General features: G+C 38.9%; 1 protein-coding gene across 4 annotated transcripts in view; it reads right to left on the reverse strand.

Annotated features, from left to right (window-relative positions):
- Nucleotides 1-265: 265 nt before the first annotated feature.
- Nucleotides 266-19,390, reverse strand: part of myo1b (myosin IB) — a 274,322-nt gene continuing 255,197 nt past the window's right edge. For all 4 annotated transcript variants that reach the window (XM_072261652.1, XM_072261653.1, XM_072261655.1 and 1 more), the window contains 5 exons: nucleotides 18,883-18,989; nucleotides 17,414-17,546; nucleotides 14,146-14,298; nucleotides 4,100-4,227; nucleotides 266-2,004 (listed from right to left, as the gene is read on the reverse strand). In XM_072261652.1, the coding sequence (XP_072117753.1) occupies nucleotides 1,881-2,004; nucleotides 4,100-4,227; nucleotides 14,146-14,298; nucleotides 17,414-17,546; nucleotides 18,883-18,989 (645 nt within the window). In that variant the 3' untranslated portion in view covers nucleotides 266-1,880. The remainder of the gene's footprint in view (nucleotides 2,005-4,099; nucleotides 4,228-14,145; nucleotides 14,299-17,413; nucleotides 17,547-18,882; nucleotides 18,990-19,390) is intronic.

Here is a 19,390-nt window from a genome sequence, read left to right on the forward strand (position 1 = left end):
GTTGCTTCTATCTTATTTGGCACAGATCAGAGGCACTCCAATTCACTTTACAGTAATGCAAACCATGGATTAATACACACAAAATATGTTCGTCCTAATATATTGAAAGTTTCCTTGACTGCAATTTCAGTGGATCAATTATTAGGCTGTAACGTATACACAAAATTAATCGGCCCCGATGTATTGAAATACAGTCATTCATGAGTTGCACACATTGTCATGAAATGACAATCCTCTTTCAGGAAGGAGTGGCAGAAGACTCAAATTTTCTAAATGTTTTTGGAAGACTCTTATTTTATTATTCAAATGTGTTCTGCATCTGCATCTCATTAATTTTGGTTTGCTTGTGTGAAAATATATTTAATCCCAAAACCATCTCTGTAATTCCTAATTGATGATGCTCACCATTTCTCTGAATGCCTGAGTTGAACATCACACATTCAGTATGAATACTCACACTTACAGTAGAAGATCCCACAGACACATGAATTTATAAAAGATTAATAAATCAGCTGCATTAACTTTGATTTTGACCATAGTCTGAAACACAAATTTTGCAGGCAGGATGATCTTAAGAGGTATTAAATACAAAAATATGATTATAACATTACAGCAACCAGCATTACATCACAATTAAACTAGATCACAATCATGATATCAGCCTTAATCTATTTACATCTTTTTACCTCAAAAATTACTCTGTAAAGATTTCTTGAACCATATTTCATTTCATTTCTGGTTAGTGTTTTAAGTCTGTATAGTGTGAATTCTATAAGTCACAGTGACTTGGCAAAAATGTTGCTGGACTGCAGGATGCTTTGCAACATTCTGCATATATGCTGGTACTGAGCAACTCTCAAAGAAATTTAACATAAATAGCCTTTACAAAATGCTTTAAAACCTGTTTTTTTGTTGTTGCATAATACATACAATGTATTTCATTTTAAAACAAGCAATTTTCCTGTACATACTGCAGTTCAGCAAATATATCTGTTCACTGAAAGTTTGATCCCATAACCAACTGACTCTTGTATATGCAAAGTTACAATAGAATCACACGTGGCTTCTTACTGCACTATCTTTTTAAAAATCAGATTACTTTCTCCATTTTATGCTGGTTTCTGCCTCGCAGAAAGCTAAAACTATAATGTTCTGCACACCTAGGCATCTAGCTTAGGTCCAAGTTCACGAACCTGATTAAAACTCCCAAATCTTTTTTACATTTAAGAGTTTTCTTGTGTTGGCCATCTACAGATTTCTCCCAAGAATCCCCAATGTTCCCACACCTCCCCCTTTCTCCTGAAGGTGCTGGCTAAGTTAATTACAAAGGGTTGAAATATCAGCCCTCTGAAATATCAAGCTCAAGTGGCTTTTTGGTTCATGTGATCTTTGGCAGCGAGAGATCAGCAGACACCCTATATACCTAATTGTAGTGTTCAACTTCAAGCCAAAACTGACATAAACTAGCCATGTGACAAAATGATAGAATCACAGGCACGTGGCATTTAAATGAAGCCATTTGACCACTATGTATATGGCAAGCCTCCCACAAAATAATCCCTCTTTCCAGATCTCAATCCATAAATCAGCATCACTTTTCTGATCAAGTGATGAAGATCACTTTTTTGGCCTCTACTGCCCAATATCACATCAAGCAGGTAATTCTTATCCAAAGTGACGGAGGAACAACTACCCTGAGATTTGTGAAAGGAACTCTTATTTTCAGAATTTTGAGAACCAATCTTGAAAATAAATTGATTTCATTGTTACACTACTTAACCATTATCAGCCAGTCACAGCCTCAGGAGAAGAAACTTAATGAAGAAATATATAACCATATGTGCAGCAATAAATTGTCTGAGGAAGGTCAGGATTTGCAGTTAAGAAACTGTGACCTCCAGGAGACGATTATTTTTCCTCTTGCACGCGGGGAGGTTGCCATTTTTCTGCGTTCCCTGAATAAACTTCACGCAGACTTTATCCTGATTGAACTGAACCAGAAATCTAAAAAAAGACAAAATAAAGCAATGTACTTAATATATCTAGTTTCAGAAATGAGAAATTAGTTCCTGCTATATTACATTCATTGTTAATTATAAAACAATAGTGTTGGTTCAATACAAAGAGGCAGGGCCAAAATATGATTTTTTAAAACTGGACTATACACCCTGCACATAAAGTATAGAACCTGACCCTGTCATTGTTCACTACAAAATAAAATTGCATTACTGTCTTGCTGGGTGTAATAATTACTCTTTCTCATGAAATGATAAATTAAAGCACCTCATTCTTTTCTGGGAAATTGTTAATGTAACGCCCCTAATGTCTCAGATTCCACTAACAATGTCAGCATTACAGCAAATTCACTTCCCCACATTAACAACGAAAGTGCAAGTCAAACTGTTTTCTTGTGACTAGGTGACTTGATATTGCTACATACCATTTGAATTCTTCAAGGTTTAACCTGGAGTTCAGCAATTAGCAGTGTGAGCTAAAGCTTAAAAGTTATGTGATGGAAATGACATTGTAGTGGTGCCTAACAATGCAGACATCCCACCCTGCAAAAACTCATTTCAGGGAGGTAGCACCATCAATTTGCGGGAGACTTCCGGGAGAGGTAGGATGTCTGCAACAGGGTAGCTCCTTAGCAGCTGGCCAGCTAGTTTAAATAACGTTAGCTATGCTAATGAACGAATGACACCTGTTAATCTCACCTCAACATGTCTTTTACAGTCTTAACTCACCATGAGCAATAGAAAAGTCATTGTTGCAAACAGTGCAGTGAGCAACACTGTCATTATTTTGACCCCTATTAGGCAGGGGTACACTTTAGTGTAGTCTGGGGTGACGTATGTTTTATTTTTTTTTGGAACACTCTGCAATGGCGCGCTCTCTCTCTCTCTCGTGGTCACTCGCATGCTCTCAAACGCTCTCTCTTGCTTTCGCGCTTGCTCGCTCTCTCTTGCTTTCTCGCTCGCTCGCTCTCTCTCGTGCATGCTCTCTCTCGCATGGTCGCTCTCGAGCTCTCCCTTGTTTTTCTCTCGCTTGCTCTCAAAAAAATTGATTTCCGTGATATTGTATATAATTTGCGGGTATCAGCAAGCCACTATTAATATGCGGGAGACTCCCGGAAGTTCCGGGAGAGGTGGGATGTCTGACAATGCTGCAAAGGGAAATATCCAGTGCCCTATGAAATCTGTAGCTTCAGAAAAATGTGCAATTTAAGATATCAGAGAAGTAACTATGATAGCAATTAAATTATTGATGAATATACCAACAGCATATTTTGACTGATAAGATATAGTAGCATGGTAGCTGGTGCTCGAGGTGCAGAAGCCTGGACTATCTCTATAGATAGCTTTTCAGAAAATTGAAAGCCAGAGTCGAGCAGTAATAAAGACTGAATGGTGCCTCCCCCATGGAATCTACCTCATCAATGGTACCTACCTCATCAACACTACCTACAGGAGGTGTTGCCTCAAGGCAGCAACATTTATCATCAAAGATCCCCACCATCCAGGCCATGCCATCTTCTTGCAGTTAGGCAGGAAGTACAGAAGCCTGAAGTCCTGTGCCACTTAGTTCAAGAAAATTTTCTCTTCAACCATTCAGTCCTTGAATGAAATTGTAGGACCCTGATCACCAGAATTTTGCAACACTATGACCATGTTGATGACATTGCACTAAAATAGACCTTCCTTTTTTTAAAGTTCTTTTTGTGTTCCTTCTTGTAAAAGTTGTGTATAATTTATGTTTTTCTTGTGAGTGCTGCTGCAGGTAAAATTTTCATTGCACTTGTACATATATGTACTTGAGCTTATGGCATTATGACTTTGAGTTCTGGTTGGACGTGTTTTGTTATAGAACTGGAGGGGAAAGGGTTAAAATAGTGGCAGGGGGTGGGGGTGGAGGGAAGAGTTTTGTGTTCCACCTCTGAAATACTGAGAGAGCTCAGAATCAGGCATTTATTCCAATAAAAGTCATATTCCATCCTTTCTCAAGTCTTGAGGTACTTCATATTCATTTGCAGCTTATTTAACAAATTTATAACTTCATGTGTCTTCCTCATTCTTTTCCTAAAATAAAAATCAGAACTTACTCATTGTTTATCTCAACAGCTATCTTCTGGTTGGTTTTAAAGAATATTGTACGATAAAGCTTGGTGATTATCTCAATCAAACGGTCACTGGTGAATAGAAAATCGCCCTTAGCAGCTGCAGTGGAACCCTGTGTAAAAAAAAGAGCTGGAGTTAGTGTTCTGCAGGTAGTGCATGAAGCATTAGTTCTCCAGCATTAAGTCCTAATTCCAGATACTGACCAGAACCCTATCACATTCAAACCATAGATTCCCAGTCAAACCTAAAAACTTCCTGTTCAGAATTCTCCCAGCAAGTAGTAGTAGTTCCAGATTCATTAGGCAAAGTGTCCATAATTTGGCTGTCCAGAAGCAGTGTAGTACTACTTCTCAGGGAAGAATTAAACTATTCTGTTGAATTAAAATCAAGTTACCCCTGTATATTAAATGACACAAAAAGAAAAGTCTTCCAATCTTCACCATACAGTTATAAATTAAAAAAGACTTTTATGTCAGATATTACTTCAAAAGTATTCTTATGAAATTTCCTGTTAAGATGGTGCTACTGAATACGTATGACAGCTTCTGGTAATCAAAAAGATAAGAAATCCACTTTCAAACATCACTAAAAATACCTTTCCTGTGGTAAACTTTGTTAAATTATCACTGCAAACTGTGAAGGGGTGAGCAATTTGTGGGATGAGCTTAAATTCGTGGGGTGTTACAGAATGGTTGCAGATGGAGTTCCGATGCTCATTCAGCTGTGTGAAGTGTGAAGCTGGATTGCTCTGGGCGCCGAGCTGATGAGCTTGAGAGCGGCTTCGGGCTGGGCGACGGAATCTGGGCTTGGAGCAAGTCGCTGGACGACAAAATCTGGGCCTGGAGCGAGTTGCTGGGCGGCAAAATCTGGCCCCAGAGCGAGTCACTGAGTGGGAAAATCTGGGCCCAGAGTGAGTTGCCGGGCAGGAAAATCTTGGCCCAGCGTGATGTGGGCCCAGAGCCTTTCGTCGCAGCTGGAACCGAGTACAAGGTAAAATTCGCTGCTTAGACAATTTAAACAGCAGCCCAGATTGGAGGTGAGTGCTGATTTTGCTCGCTCTCCTGGAAGCCAGAGCCTTTAGTTGTTCCGTTGTTTGGCCAATTCAAACGCTGGCCCAGATAAACTAAAAAGACAGGATGTCAGTCAAGACAAGAGCTGATTTCACTCGTTCCTGCCATCGTCACTCCTCTCTCCATGGCGCTGAGGCTATGAAGACTGCCCCGGCCGCTGTGCTCCATGCCAATCTATTAGGTTGACCTGATAAGTGAAGCCTTAGGCCTACTCCGGGCTGTGCCAGGGTTCGGATCTGAGCACACAATTTTGGTTGGGAATGTTGCTGTTGTTGTCAATTGTTTGCATGATTTTTTTTTCTTTGTCAAGCGCATTGAGTGTTTGTCTTTTATTTTTGATGTTTATTCTTTTTTTTCTATAATTGTGTTCTTTCATGTTTGTTGCTTTGCAAGTACTTGTGAGCAAGCAAGGTTGGATAATTTATATATTCTTTGATAATAAATGAATCCTGAAATGAACAGGGATGCAATACATTTTCCTGTCACTAGAAGGGGCTCACATATAACTATATCTCAATGAAAATCTTAAAAATAAACCAAAACTACACTAGAACTCAATTTTAAACTCACAATATGAGTATCACAAAAGTAGGTCTTGGGCAAGCACACTGAGAAACCCCCAAGTTTAAGCCTTAGATTATTTTAACAATAGATTTAAAAAAAACAATTTCTAAAGCAAACATCAACGAAAAAGCTGTTTTACCCCTTCCCTTATCACTCACTTTGACTGAAGTGACTAAGAAGAAATAGAGAACTTGTCTGCCCCAAAACAACATTGCTAGATGTGTTCAAATAACCTGCTCATAACAGGACTCACTAATGGTTTGATGCCTGATACTTTAAGGTGGAGATAGATACAGTGAAGATGGACATAAATATTTGAAAGCTCATGGAATTGTGGGTTATGGGGAACTGGGCACAGAAGAGAAGTTGAAGCCAGCATTGATCAGCCATACTCATATTTAATTGACACTGTAGGCTTAAGGGGCCAGATTGTCTACTCCTGCAGCTATTTTCTTGTGTTCTTATGCTAATTCCAGACATTGCAGAGTCCAGACATTGACACTTCGTTGCTATGGCAAGTGCAGAGGGCTATTAAGTGCAATACTTATCCCAGTATAGCCTATTCAGTCGGGCTATTTTAAAATAGGAAATTTTTAAAAATGTGCAGCATTCTGCAGCAGCAGCTTTTGTCCAGTCTGATAGAAAAGCTCCTAAAGGAAGCCAGCCAAAATTGACCAATAAGTTATCAATGCTAACTTGCCATCATGCTCAAAATACTGGCAAATCTGAGGATATGTATAATTTGGTCACATCCCATCCAAATGCAAAGTGAATAGTAATTTAAGTTTATGTAATTGACAAATTTAGAAGACTGCTGAAGTCATGACCGTAATGGGATGCAGACAACAGGAAACATGCATTTTATTTGGAACAATGCACTCAGTATGCTAAAATCAGATTTAGCAAATCTGCTGTATGTATAATCTGCACAAATCAACAAGCTTATACTACCTATATAATTTGCCTGCTGGCACAACAGGTGTCATTTCATTGGCTCTTCACTCACCCTAGAATATGTGGACAGCAAAGATGCACGCATCAGGATGCTCTTTATCAATTACAACTCATCAGTCAATTCTATCATCTCCTCAAAACTAATCAATAAATTTCAAGACCTTGGCCTCAATAAATCCTAGTGGAATTGGATCTTCAATTTCCTCACTTGTAGATCCCAGTCAGTTCGGATTGGCAAACAACATCTCCTCCATAAGCACAGGTGCACCACAAGGCTGTGTGCTTCGCCCCCTGCTCTACTTGCTAAGCACAGCTCCAATGCCATATTTAAGTTCGCTGATGACACCACTGTCGTAGGCTGAATCAAAGGTGGTGATAAATCGGCATTTAGGAGAGAGATCGAAAATCTGGCTGACTGGCTCTTTTTCTTCTTGCTCAATGTCAGCAAGACTAAGGAGCTGATTATTGACTTCAGGAGGAGGAAACCAGAGGTCCACGACCTTGTCTTCATCAAGGGATCAGAGATGGAGAGGGTCAGCAACACTAAGGTCCTCAGTGTTATCATTTCAGAGGTCCTGTCCTATGCCCAGCACATAAATGCAATTACGAAGAAAGCACGGCAGTGCCTCTACTTCCTTAGGACCTTACTTAGAAGATTCAGCATGACATCCATAACTTTGACAAACTCCTATTGATGTGTGGTGGAGAGTATATTGACTGATTGCATCACAGCCTGGTATGGGAACACCAAAACACTTGAACAGAAAATCCCACAAAAAAAGTAGTGGATACACCCCAGTCCATCATGGCTAAAGTCCTCCCCGCCATTGAGCACATCTACACAGAGCGTTATCACAGGAAAACAGCATCCACCATCAGGGACCCCCACCACCCAGATCATGCTCTCTTCTCACTGCTGCATCTGGAAGGTGGTACAGGACCCTCAGGACTCACACCACCAAGTTCAGCAACAATTATCACCCCTCAACCATCAGGCTCTTGAACCAAAAGGGATAACTTCACTAAACTTCAATTACTCTTCATCCAATATTCCTGATACTCATTGCTTATTTATCTTGTTTCTCTTTCTTTTGTATTTGTACAATTTGTTGTCTTTTGTACACTGGTTGTCCACCTTCTAGTCTTTCATTGATTCTCTTTTGGTTAATGGATTTATTGAGTATGCTCGCAAGAAAATGAATCTCAGGGTTGGGTATGGTGACATATATGTACTTTGATAACAAATTTACTTCTAACTTTGAACACTTTCCATTGTGTTTCAGTGAAGCTGCATTTTATTTGCTGGATTTTTAAACAAGTGCTTCATGTTTGTTGACCTCTGGGGCATGTATCTGATTTTAAATTTTCTTTTGGGGGGCAAACATGCTCATGCATGCATTCAACCTATTGCTATGCATATTTGTTTAGATGTAATTACGAGTGGAGCCCACGTCCCTGCATTAGCCCACCTTTCATGTGCCCCTTTCATCGTTCAAAAACTTGGATTGACCAGATTGGGTGGCATTGACCTGAGTTTCTGTTCTCACTACCTCTTTAAAAATACATTACACAATTATGTAGCAGTTTGTAAACAGTAACTGAATGCATCCCAGGGAACTTTAAAACTGGGTTAAAGAATCAGGCAAAAGCTGCATTTAGCAAAAGCTTCACAGTCACAAGATCTTGACTGTGATCTTGTCAGCAGCATTTTATACCAGAGGAGTTTTAGATAGTTGTCTCCAGAACTATTTCATTATCCAGAGGTCTTGAACCATTCTCTGTAGCCAAGTTCCCTGAGATGTATTTATGAAGTTCCCAGAATAGATGAGAGCCAAAACATTCTTATTAAAGACAACTGGAAACCAAGTTTATATTCTGTTACTGTTTAACCTAACAATAAGGAACTTGTACAATCTTTTCTTTTGCGTATGCAAGAGAAATAGAATATTATACTTGCTCTCGTCTTGTAGCTTTTTTCCCTTTCTAATCTAAATGCACTACACTGCAGCCAGATGTAGCCCATCTCCATTGTGGCCAATCCTCACAGCAGAATCTGCAATGGAGAGCCCTTTAGCTATGCCTGAATCTGGTCTTATCTGATGCCCACATGCATCGGCCTTGACTCCCACTTTTATGTCATCCTAAGCTTATGGGTTCAAATCTCACTGCAAAGACTTGATCACAAAAAAATCATATAATGCTGAAGAGGCACTGCATTGTTAGAGGTGTCGTCCTTTGGATGAAAGGTAAATCAAGACACATCTTCCTTCTCAGGTGGATGTAAAAGATTCCTCGAGAATATCCAAAGAAGTGCAAGGAAAAAGGAATCTTTGTAGTTCCCTGACTAATATTCATTCTTCAGTCAGCATTCCTAGAACAGATTACCCAGCTTGTGGTCATTTGCTTAAGCAAGTTCTCTGCCATATCATGGTAAACATGAAAATGCATTAGAAATACTTCATTGACCATGAACACTTTGGATCCTTCTAAAATCATGAAGATACCATGAATTTATAGATCTATTCTACCTGTAGTATTCTAGGGTTTCATTCCACACAAGTATATACAGTAATTCACAAATGCAACAGAAGAACCTGGTATTGTTCAGAAATTAATTTGACAGCAATATTGTCAGCCAGTTGGATTTTCCCAACAGCTGAAGCATTTGAGCCACTTGTTGAATACTATAGATTTAAAGAACATAGAACATAGAATAGTACAGCACAGTACAGGCCCTTCGGCCCACAATGTTGTGCCGACCCTCAAACCCTCCCTCCCATATAAGCCCCCACCTTAGATTCTTCCATATACCTGTCTAGTAGTCTCTTAAACTTCACGAGTGTATCTGCCTCCACCACTGACTCAGGCAGCGCATTCCACGCACCAACCACTCTCTGAGTAAAAAACCTTCCTCTAATATCCCCCTTGAACTTCCCACCCTTTACCTTAAAGCTATGTCCTCTTGTATTGAGCAGTGGTGCCCTTGGGAAGAGGCGCTGGCTATCCACTCTATCTAATCCTCTTATTATCTTGTACACCTCTATCATGTCTCCTCTCATCCTCCTTCTCTCCAAAGAGTAAAGCCCTAGCTCCCTTAATCTCTGATCATAATGCATACTTTCTAAACCAGGCAGCATCCTGGTAAATCTCCTCTGTACCCTTTCCAATGCCTCCACATCCTTCCTATAGTGAGGTGACCAGAACTGGACACAATACTCCAAGTGTGGCCTAACCAGAGTTTTATAGAGCTGCATCATTATATTGCGACTCTTAAACTCTATCCCTCGACTTATGAAAGCTAACACCCCATAAGCTTTCTTAACTACCCGATCCACCTGTGAGGCAACTTGTAGGGATCTGTGGACATGTACCCCAAAATCCCTCTGCTCCTCCACACTACCAAGTATCCTGCCATCTACTTTGTACTCTGCCTTGGAATTTGTCCTTCCAAAGTGTACCACCTCACACTTCTCCGGGTTGAACTCCATCTGCCACTTCTCAGCCCACTTCTGCATCCTATCAATGTCTCTCTGCAATCTTTGACAATCCCCTACACTATCTACAACACCACCAACCTTTGTGTCGTCTGCAAACTTGCCAACTCACCCTTCTACCCCCACATCCAGGTCGTTAATAAAAATCATGAAAAGTAGAGGTCCCAGAACAGATCCTTGTGGGACACCACTAGTCACAATCCTCCAATCTGAATGTACTCCCTCCACCACCACCCTCTGCCTTCTGCAGGCAAGCCAATTCTGAATCCACCTGGCCAAACTTCCCTGGATCTCATGCCTTCTAACTTTCTGAATAAGCCTACTGTGTGGAACCTTGTCAAATGCCTTACTAAAATCCATATAGATCACATCCACTGCAGTACCCTCATCTATATGCCTGGTCACCTCCTCAAAGAACTCTATCAGGTTTGTTAGACACGATCTGCCCTTCACAAAGCCATGCTGACAGTCCCTGATCAGACCATGATTCTCTAAATGCCTATAGATCCTATCTCTAAGAATCTTTCCCAACAGCTTTCCCACCACAGGCGTAAGGCTCACTGGTCTATAATTACCCGGACTATCCCTACTACCTTTTTTGAACAAGGGAACAACATTCGCCTCCCTCCAATCCTCCGGTACCATTCCCGTGGACAAGGGGGACATAAAGATCCTAGCCAGAGGCTCAGCAATCTCTTCTCTCGCCTCGTGGAGCAGCCTGGGGAATATTCCATCAGGTCCCGGGGACTTATCTGTCCTAATGTATTTTAACAACTCCAACACCTCCTCTCCCTTAATATCAGCATGCTCCAGAACATCAACCTCACTCATATTGTCCTCACCATCATCAAGTTCCCTCTCATTGGTGAATACCTAAGAGAAGTATTCATTGAGGACCTCGCTCACTTCCACAGCCTCCAGGCACATCTTCCCACCTTTATTTCTAATCGGTCCTCCCTTCACTCTTGTCATCCTTTATTCCTTCACATAATTTCCACACAGCAAAGTGCATAGATGTATAAAATATGCAATAACTAGCACCATGGAAGATCTTAATGAAGCTGAGGAAATTTCCACTGAAAGTCTCAAACCAATCAATTGTGCATTAGAGGGTATAGATTTAATGATTTTAACAGCAATTTCTTGGTGCACAGTATTTGAAGTATATTATTGTATTGGATTTGAGTAGCCTATCAGACAGAATAATTTAAAGGGACTTTGTCTACATTAACATTATTATCAGGTACAATTAATGCTCATCGTCTCCAAATAAATCAACAACTTTAACTCAGATCCTTCCTACGAAGTTTCAGTGTTCAGTTGGATTCCCATTATAGCTAGAAGTTCTTGCATTGCTTTCAATTGTAACCCAAGCAATTCAGTTTTATGGATATTATTTCCCAATGGAAGTTGAATACATTCTTTACTATGAGACAGTGATGTTGGCAATATTTCAATTAATTAGAATTTGTTCTTTCTTTAAGATGAAATATGATTCATTCCTGAACTGCAAACTAAAAAGTGGCTTAGAACTGTGGAGGTGCAACACACTGCAGGTCCTGAAATGTGGATAAAAAAAAAATTGCTGGAGGAACTCAGTATGCTCCTGTGAGGGAAAGAAAGTGCTCACTTTGGGTCAAGACCCTGCATCCAAACTAACAAGTTGTCAATTAGGACCCTGGAAACTGCATAAGGCTTCCTGAATCTGGTTCACCATTCAATTACAACATAATTTAATTATTTATACTCTGACTTTTAGTCAATCTAGATCTTAATTTTGCCTTTTTTTTGTGTTTTGTAACTTCAGTATTTTGATGCTGTGTACAAGTATTTATATCCAAATGAAGCCATTTCAGTGTTACTAGCAAACAACTGTTCTAAGTCGTTTACTGTTGAATTTAAAAGTGTACCACATATGCATGCGATAAACAGGGCATCTTCTTCTCCAGTTCTCTCCCAGGCAGTAGCAGCAGCTGGGCATTTATAGGCCACACGTTTGTTGATCTTTTGACCCTTCCCTGGTGAACTTAAATTTCTCATGAAAACATGTTATCTTCTTACTGAGTATTCCAACATCTGCTCTTCAAGCAGGCATCAGTTGATACAAGGCAGTTTATACACCCTAAGGGAGAGCAGCCAATTTAGTACAAATCAAAACCCAGACTCCTGGGGTCCATACAGAATTTCATAAGCTCCATGCAGGCATATAAAAAGATGTTGAATGAAATTTTAAAAAATGAGTCCACTTGCAACTCTTTCATACCAGTGGAAGTTTCACTGTATTAAAAATATCATAACTCTGCACAAACTGAGAACTTATTCTAAATTAATTTCACATACAATTCACAGATGTCTTTCTATATCTGTCACCAGAAACAAATATACAGTAAGCATTTAAGATGGCAAAATATATGTTGATTTCATTGCAAGGTTTTGAATGCAGCAGGAGCAAGGATGTCTTTATACTACTACACAAGGCCTGCAGAGACCATACATGCACTATAGTGTGCAGTTTATTTTCCCTACCCTTGCCATACAGAGTGCAGTGAAGGTTCCTGAGATAGCAGGACTGTTGAATGAGGAGATATATGGTTGACTAGTGCTGTTTCAGCTAGAGTTTAGAGAAATGAGAAGAGGTCTCACTGAAATTGACAAAAACTTTTGACAGAGATTAACAAGCCTAATGCAAGAAGGATGTTGAGGAGTTTCAAACCATGTCAGGATATAGAAACATAGAAAACCTACTGCACAATACAGGCCCTTCAGCCCACAATACTGTGCCGAACATGAACTTATTTAGAAACTAACTAAGGTTAGTTTCCCTTGTAGCCCTCTATTATTCTAAGCTCCATGTACCTATCAAGGAGTCTTTTAAAAGCTCCTATTGTATCCGCCTCCACTACCATCGCTGGCAGCCCATTCCACGCACTCACCACTCTGTGTGTAAAAAACTTACCCCTGACATCTCCTCTGTGACTACTTCCAAGCACCTTAAAACTGTGCCCTCTCGTGTCAGCCTTGGGAAAAAGCCTCTGACTATCCACATGATCAATGCCTCTCATCATCTTATACACCTCTTTCAGGTCACCTCTCATCCTCTGCCGCTCCAAGGAGAAAAGGCTGAATTCATTCAACCTATTCTCATTAGGCATGCTCCCCAATCCAGGCAACATCCTTGTAGATCTCCTCTGCACCTTTTCTATAGTTTCCACATCCTTCCTGTAGTGAGGTGACCAGAACTGAGCACAGTACTCCAAGTGGGGCCTGACCAGGGTCCTACATAGCTGTAACATTACCTCTCGGCTCTTAAACTCAATCCCATGGTTGATGAAGGCCAATGCATCATATGCCTTCTTAACCACAGAGTCAACCTGCGCAGCAGCTTTGACTGTCCTATGGACTTGGACCCAGAGATCCCTCTGATCTTCCACACTGCCAAGAGTCTTACCATATATATATCTATAAAATCCTCTACCACATAAGCCAGTGGAAGCCAAGTCAATGACTATATTTCATAAATAGATTTCTAGACAAAAAATGGCAAGAGGAGATCTGGGAAAATAGCAAAAATATTGACCATGATTGGATTGAACAGTGAAGCATCTCAAAAAGCCAGAGAGCCTGCTCAACTTTTATTTGTAATGAAATGTGTCTTTCTAAAGTTTTAAAAGGATATTAAGTCCTGGTCCAGACAATTTGGTAGCATTTATAAAATTAACAAATCAGAGTTTTGCAGTAATTGTTCAAATAACCATTGGTGAGACACATAAATCAACACAGATGAAAAGAAAATAAAGATTGTTAGGCATCATTCCAGTTTCTCTAAATTCTTTTTCAATTTTTCAAAGCAATAAAGAACAAAATGATTATTTAGGTTAGAGGCACTAAAATTTTACTCATTCTGTATTATACAATTGAACACCTAATGTCCTATTGCAGAGCCCTTACCTCTTTGAGGTGTACAGCAAAGAGTCCATCTGTTTGCTTGCTCACAGACACACTAGTGATGTCCATTACAGGAATTGTGGATTTGATCTGGCCTGTCTTTTGATCAGCAATGATGAAGTTGCTCTTGGTTAATAAGAAGATCCTCGGGGTTCCCTATATCAAACAAGGACAAATGTCATTAAATGTGGAGTCACAAAGATCAAGACTTTAAAAACCATTAAGTTCAATGTGATTTTTATATTAATTTTAATGCAGACTTGACACATGCTTATGATCAAGTATTTGCTTTGGGGTACCAATTAACTGTGAAGACAAGTAATTGTGACCAAGTAATGGTGTGAATCAAGTCCTGCCTTAGAGATGACCTAGATCTATTCCAGTTTGTCTACAGTTTTAACAGGATATTAGTAGAAGTGATTTCTCCAGCTCTTCATTCTGCTTGACAACAGAAATGTGTATGTATGCTGTTGTTCAATGACTACAGCTCAGTGTTCAACCCAATTAACCCATCCAAACCCATCATCAGGCTTCAAAACTTGGGCTTCTGTATCTCCCTCTGCAACTGGATAGTCAACTTCCTCCATCAGCAGACTTCAAGCCAGTCACCAACACAGGTACACATTGAGGCTGTGCAATTTACCCTTGCCCTATTTTCTACACACAGATGACCTTGTGGCTAAGCACACCTTCAATGCCATCTTCAAATTCGCCAATGACACCACTGTTGTTGGTGGAATAACAGGTGCCAATGAGTCTGCTTACCAGAATGAGACAGGTCTTTCTTTTCAAATCTTTTTATTGTTATATTATACGGAAAAAATAACATAAGTACATTGAAGTAACAACACTTACAATGTCTCAAAAAAGACATTATCTTAAAGATTGAAAAAAAATTTGTGATAACAAAAAAAACCTACTAAGCAGAAAAGTGAGAGAAAAAAAAGAACCCATTAGGTGTACAACCCCGGAGTCATGCGTCATACAAAAAGCTTCTAAAAATAAACATCAAACTGCCAGCAAGAAAAGAAAATATACTAAAAAATTTACAATTAGATCATGGAAAAATTATATCAATTAGCTCAAATGATAATAACGAGCAAATGAGCCCCATCTTTTCTCAAAATCAAATAAAGGTTCAAAGGTTCGACTTCTAATTTTCTCCAAACTAAGACATAGCATCACTTTGCATTAAAATAGACATTGCTTTTTTAATTCTAGTTATGTTTTCCTGTTTTAAAGAAGTGCACAATTCATGTTTAATTTATGTTTTTTTTTCTTTTGAGGGCTATTTATATGATCCTATGTGTGTGTAATGCTGCTGCTGCACTCTTGCATATGAAAACACAACTTCGAACTATGTTTTGAGACTAGAATTTCTTTTAGGTATATTTGGCCCAGAATTTTAACAAGGAACTGGATGGTTTCCAGGTGTCCTGATTTGTATGGCACTGACAATCGCAGCCACTCATCAAATGAAAGGATTTCTTTTGCCAGAGCACCCAAAGGCCACTCACAAATTTTAACTGGAGGTAGAAATACAATCCATATTTGCAGAATTGAAGTGTACATTTAAAGCCACCAGTGACATGCTTACTCTCTGCAACTGAGAGTGCCAAATGACATTTCTTCCCAACTTTTCAATGCTTATAAGTGCAAAAAAATTCTCCTCCTACGTCTTATGGTCTTAAAAGAGTTAATTGTGTTATTTCCCCTCCACTTCTCCCATCCTTTCTGGAATGTGGTGATAATTCCTCTAATACATCACCATAGTGACTAGTCATAATATCCTAAGAAGGGCATGGAGTTAATATCCATGTACTTTTAGCTGATGTTCACTTAACAGTAATAGGAAACTTAATTTCTTTTATTCCAGGTCAGAGTCAAAGTCAAACTTATTGTCATAAGTATAAGTGTGCATAGGTGCAATGAAACACTTACTTGCAATAGCATCACAGGCACCCAGCATCAAATTCAAAGTTCAAGGTAAATTTATTATGAAACCGTAGATATGTCACCATATACAACCCTGAGATTCATGTTCAAATAAGCAACATAGCACAAATGATACAGCAGAGGCACCAAGACTCATTATGTCACCATCGTCCATGATCCATGAAGATGAACTGAATCATCATGGGTCAGGGTCAAGAATCAGATCTCACTATTCTACACCAACCAAAAATGAATCTCATATTCTATTTATCCACTCTATCACTTGACATCCTGCCTTTCCAATTAAAGTTGTGATCAGAATACAGATACTGTTGCTCAGAATTTTCTTGGAGCTCCAGAATTTAAATTCACACAAGGTTTCTGCAGTTTGGTGTTATGGATCGGAAAGAGGCCCTTTCACCCATTTTGTCCATGTCAACCATCAAATACTCATCAATATCCTTCCCTTTTACCAGCACAGTCTACAGTTTTCTGTGCCTTGGTGGTTCACATATTTGCATAATACGACTTAAATGTTGTAAGGCTCTCTGCCTCATCCACTTTTTTAGAGAGTGCTTTCCAAATTGCAACTTCACTCTGGACGAGAAAAGGTTTTTCCTTATATCTCCTCTAAGCCTCCTACTCCTCACTTTAATCCTCAGCTTTGGAGAAAAAAATTACTATTGTCTATTCAATGATGCCCTTCACAATTTTACATACCACTACCAGCTTTCCCCTCAGCCTTTTCCCACTTTAAAGAAACCAAACACACAACTGAGGCACTTCATCCCAGGCAACATCCAAGTGAATCTCATCAGGACCCTCTCCAGAGCACCACCCCGGAGAATTTTTTCAGCACCCTCAACCAGAGCAATCACACCTTCTCTGTACTTAGAAAATATATTGAGGCAGTACCTATTCATGAGGTCATTTCAGGCTCACAGAATAGGATATGGCACATAGTGATTGTGTTAATTAATGAGTAATCTTGACACAAATTAAATCTATCACACTATCTAGTTAATTTATTTGTTACCTGAATAACCTGAAATGAAGAATCTAGTATCAGTAATGGTAACCAGCAAACTACTGCATTGTTATAAATAAACCACCTGTTTCACTGCTGACCACAGCAATAGAAATTCTCCTTCTATATCTGGTTAGACTTGTAAGTAGTTGACTTTAAACAGTTTTCCTCAATTAATATTGTACTGCTACTGTAGTCTACAATGGTTTAAATAGGTCGCTTACCACAAACTTCTCAATGATAAATACTGGCCTTGACATTCAGTAAAGTGTAAACACAAAATTACATATAAAAAAAACCCTCTCTTACCTTGCCATTAGCTCTGTTAATCTTGTTTACAACATCTGCCAGAAGTATCTTCTCTTCGACTGCACCATTTAGCTTCTGGTATTTGGGGTTCTTACTGATTTCCAGATAATCTCCTTGAAAAGGTTGTGGAACGCTGCAGTAGAAAATTCCAAAAATGAAATTTACTCTTTTACATATTGGTGTCATCACTTTCTTTTCAATTAACCAGAACATCAAATACTGGAGGAAAGTTTCACTGTCTAGTCAAAGAGTTCAAGAACGATAGACACAATTCCCTATGAATGCTCATCAAATTAATCAACAAGCAACAATATTCTTACCATTAATTCCTTTAATAATTTTAGTTATATCTTCCTCTAGTTTGTTTCAGAAAATAAATATAAATAAATTCTTCTGATTAGACAAATGCTTCTATGGCAAACTTGATGTGGTTTAAACTCTATTAAAGCCATTTGACCATTATCACTAAAGTGTAAGATTGGCACCTTCTCTCTGAGAGGCACCAACTTGCTGGATTCAGTTCCAGGTACAGGCAGGGTATGGCACATTAACTGAGCAATTATTTTTAATGTACAAGTAGAAGTATTGATTAACTGCTTCATCATATTCCATCATCTCCTAATGCCTATACACATATGCACTTTCCACTGGAATTAAAATAAAAGGTTCTCTTCTCAAAATTGTAAGATTTTAAGATAGTAGGTAATGAAAGATTATTTCCAAGTATCATGAATTGAGACATAAGGATTCACTTAATAAGTTTGTCTTCATATTGAAACCTGTTGGATTGATGAATGAATTATTACATAAGGTAAACAACAGGAATTCTGCAGATGCTGGAAATTCAAGCAACACACATCAAAGTTGCTGGTGAACGCAGCAGGCCAGGCAGCATCTGTAGGAAGAGGTGCAGTCGACATTTCAGTCCTGACGAAGGGTCTCGGCCTGAAACGTCGACTGCACCTCTTCCTACAGATGCTGCCTGGCCTGCTGTGTTCACCAGCAACTCTGATGTGTGTTGCTTGTTATTATATAAGGTCATACTTTTTAAGATCAAGTTGGGTAAGTATTTGAAAAATAAAGAATGTGAAGAAGTGTGAGGAAAGAGCAACAAAACAGATCCAGAGCAGAGCTTTAGTTACTTCCAGATGATTATTGTAACTCTTGAATGAATTGCACAATATACTTATGTTAGATAATAGTCACGATGCTCATAGAAGTTTGCATGCATGACAATTTCAGTGTTCTAATTACTACCTTTCTTCAAATTAAAATGTATCTCTCTTTTTTGGGAGTTAAGAATTTAATCAATCACACAGCCAAAATCAGGTCATCTAAAAGAGATGGATTAAACTACATATTGTTCATTGCATCATAATAGCAATGACTACTTATTCACATTTTAAACATCGTGCTTATCAAGGGCACTTTGCAAACTATTGCACATGATGGCTGACATCAGCTATTACCTGTTGGTGTACAAAGCCTTTTTGTCCTTGAAAAGCTCACTTGCCTCAAGCTTCTCTTCAAAAGTGGCTTTCTTTTGGTCTGTGAACTGATCTCTGTATTTCTTGCACTGTAAACAATAACTGATTGTAAATATTGTTTAATTTTTTTCTACGTTATACTACAAACAGAGAGTAAACAATGTACTTCAACATGTACGCTGTCCAACAAATCATGTGAGCTTGTGTTATTTTGCTCTTAATGACACCAGAATACCAAAATACAAATCAAACAGGCAAAGAGATTTTTAAAACATTATTCACAAAACATGTGGTATATTCAGTCTATATTGTACAATTAAGGTAAAATCTTTAATGTGGAATGCCTTGCCCTGTGATTTGTACTTTCCTATCTGTAACATCTGATGACGTTTGGCACAATGTTTTACAACAAAGGCTTATCTTGAATCTTTCTAAATCATTAACTAATTCCTCCCAGCTTCAGAATGGGACATTCAGTTTGCAAGCCACT

The sequence above is a fragment of the Mobula birostris genome, chromosome 6 (genome assembly GCF_030028105.1).
Source record: "Mobula birostris isolate sMobBir1 chromosome 6, sMobBir1.hap1, whole genome shotgun sequence".
Classification (NCBI taxonomy): domain Eukaryota; kingdom Metazoa; phylum Chordata; class Chondrichthyes; order Myliobatiformes; family Myliobatidae; genus Mobula; species Mobula birostris.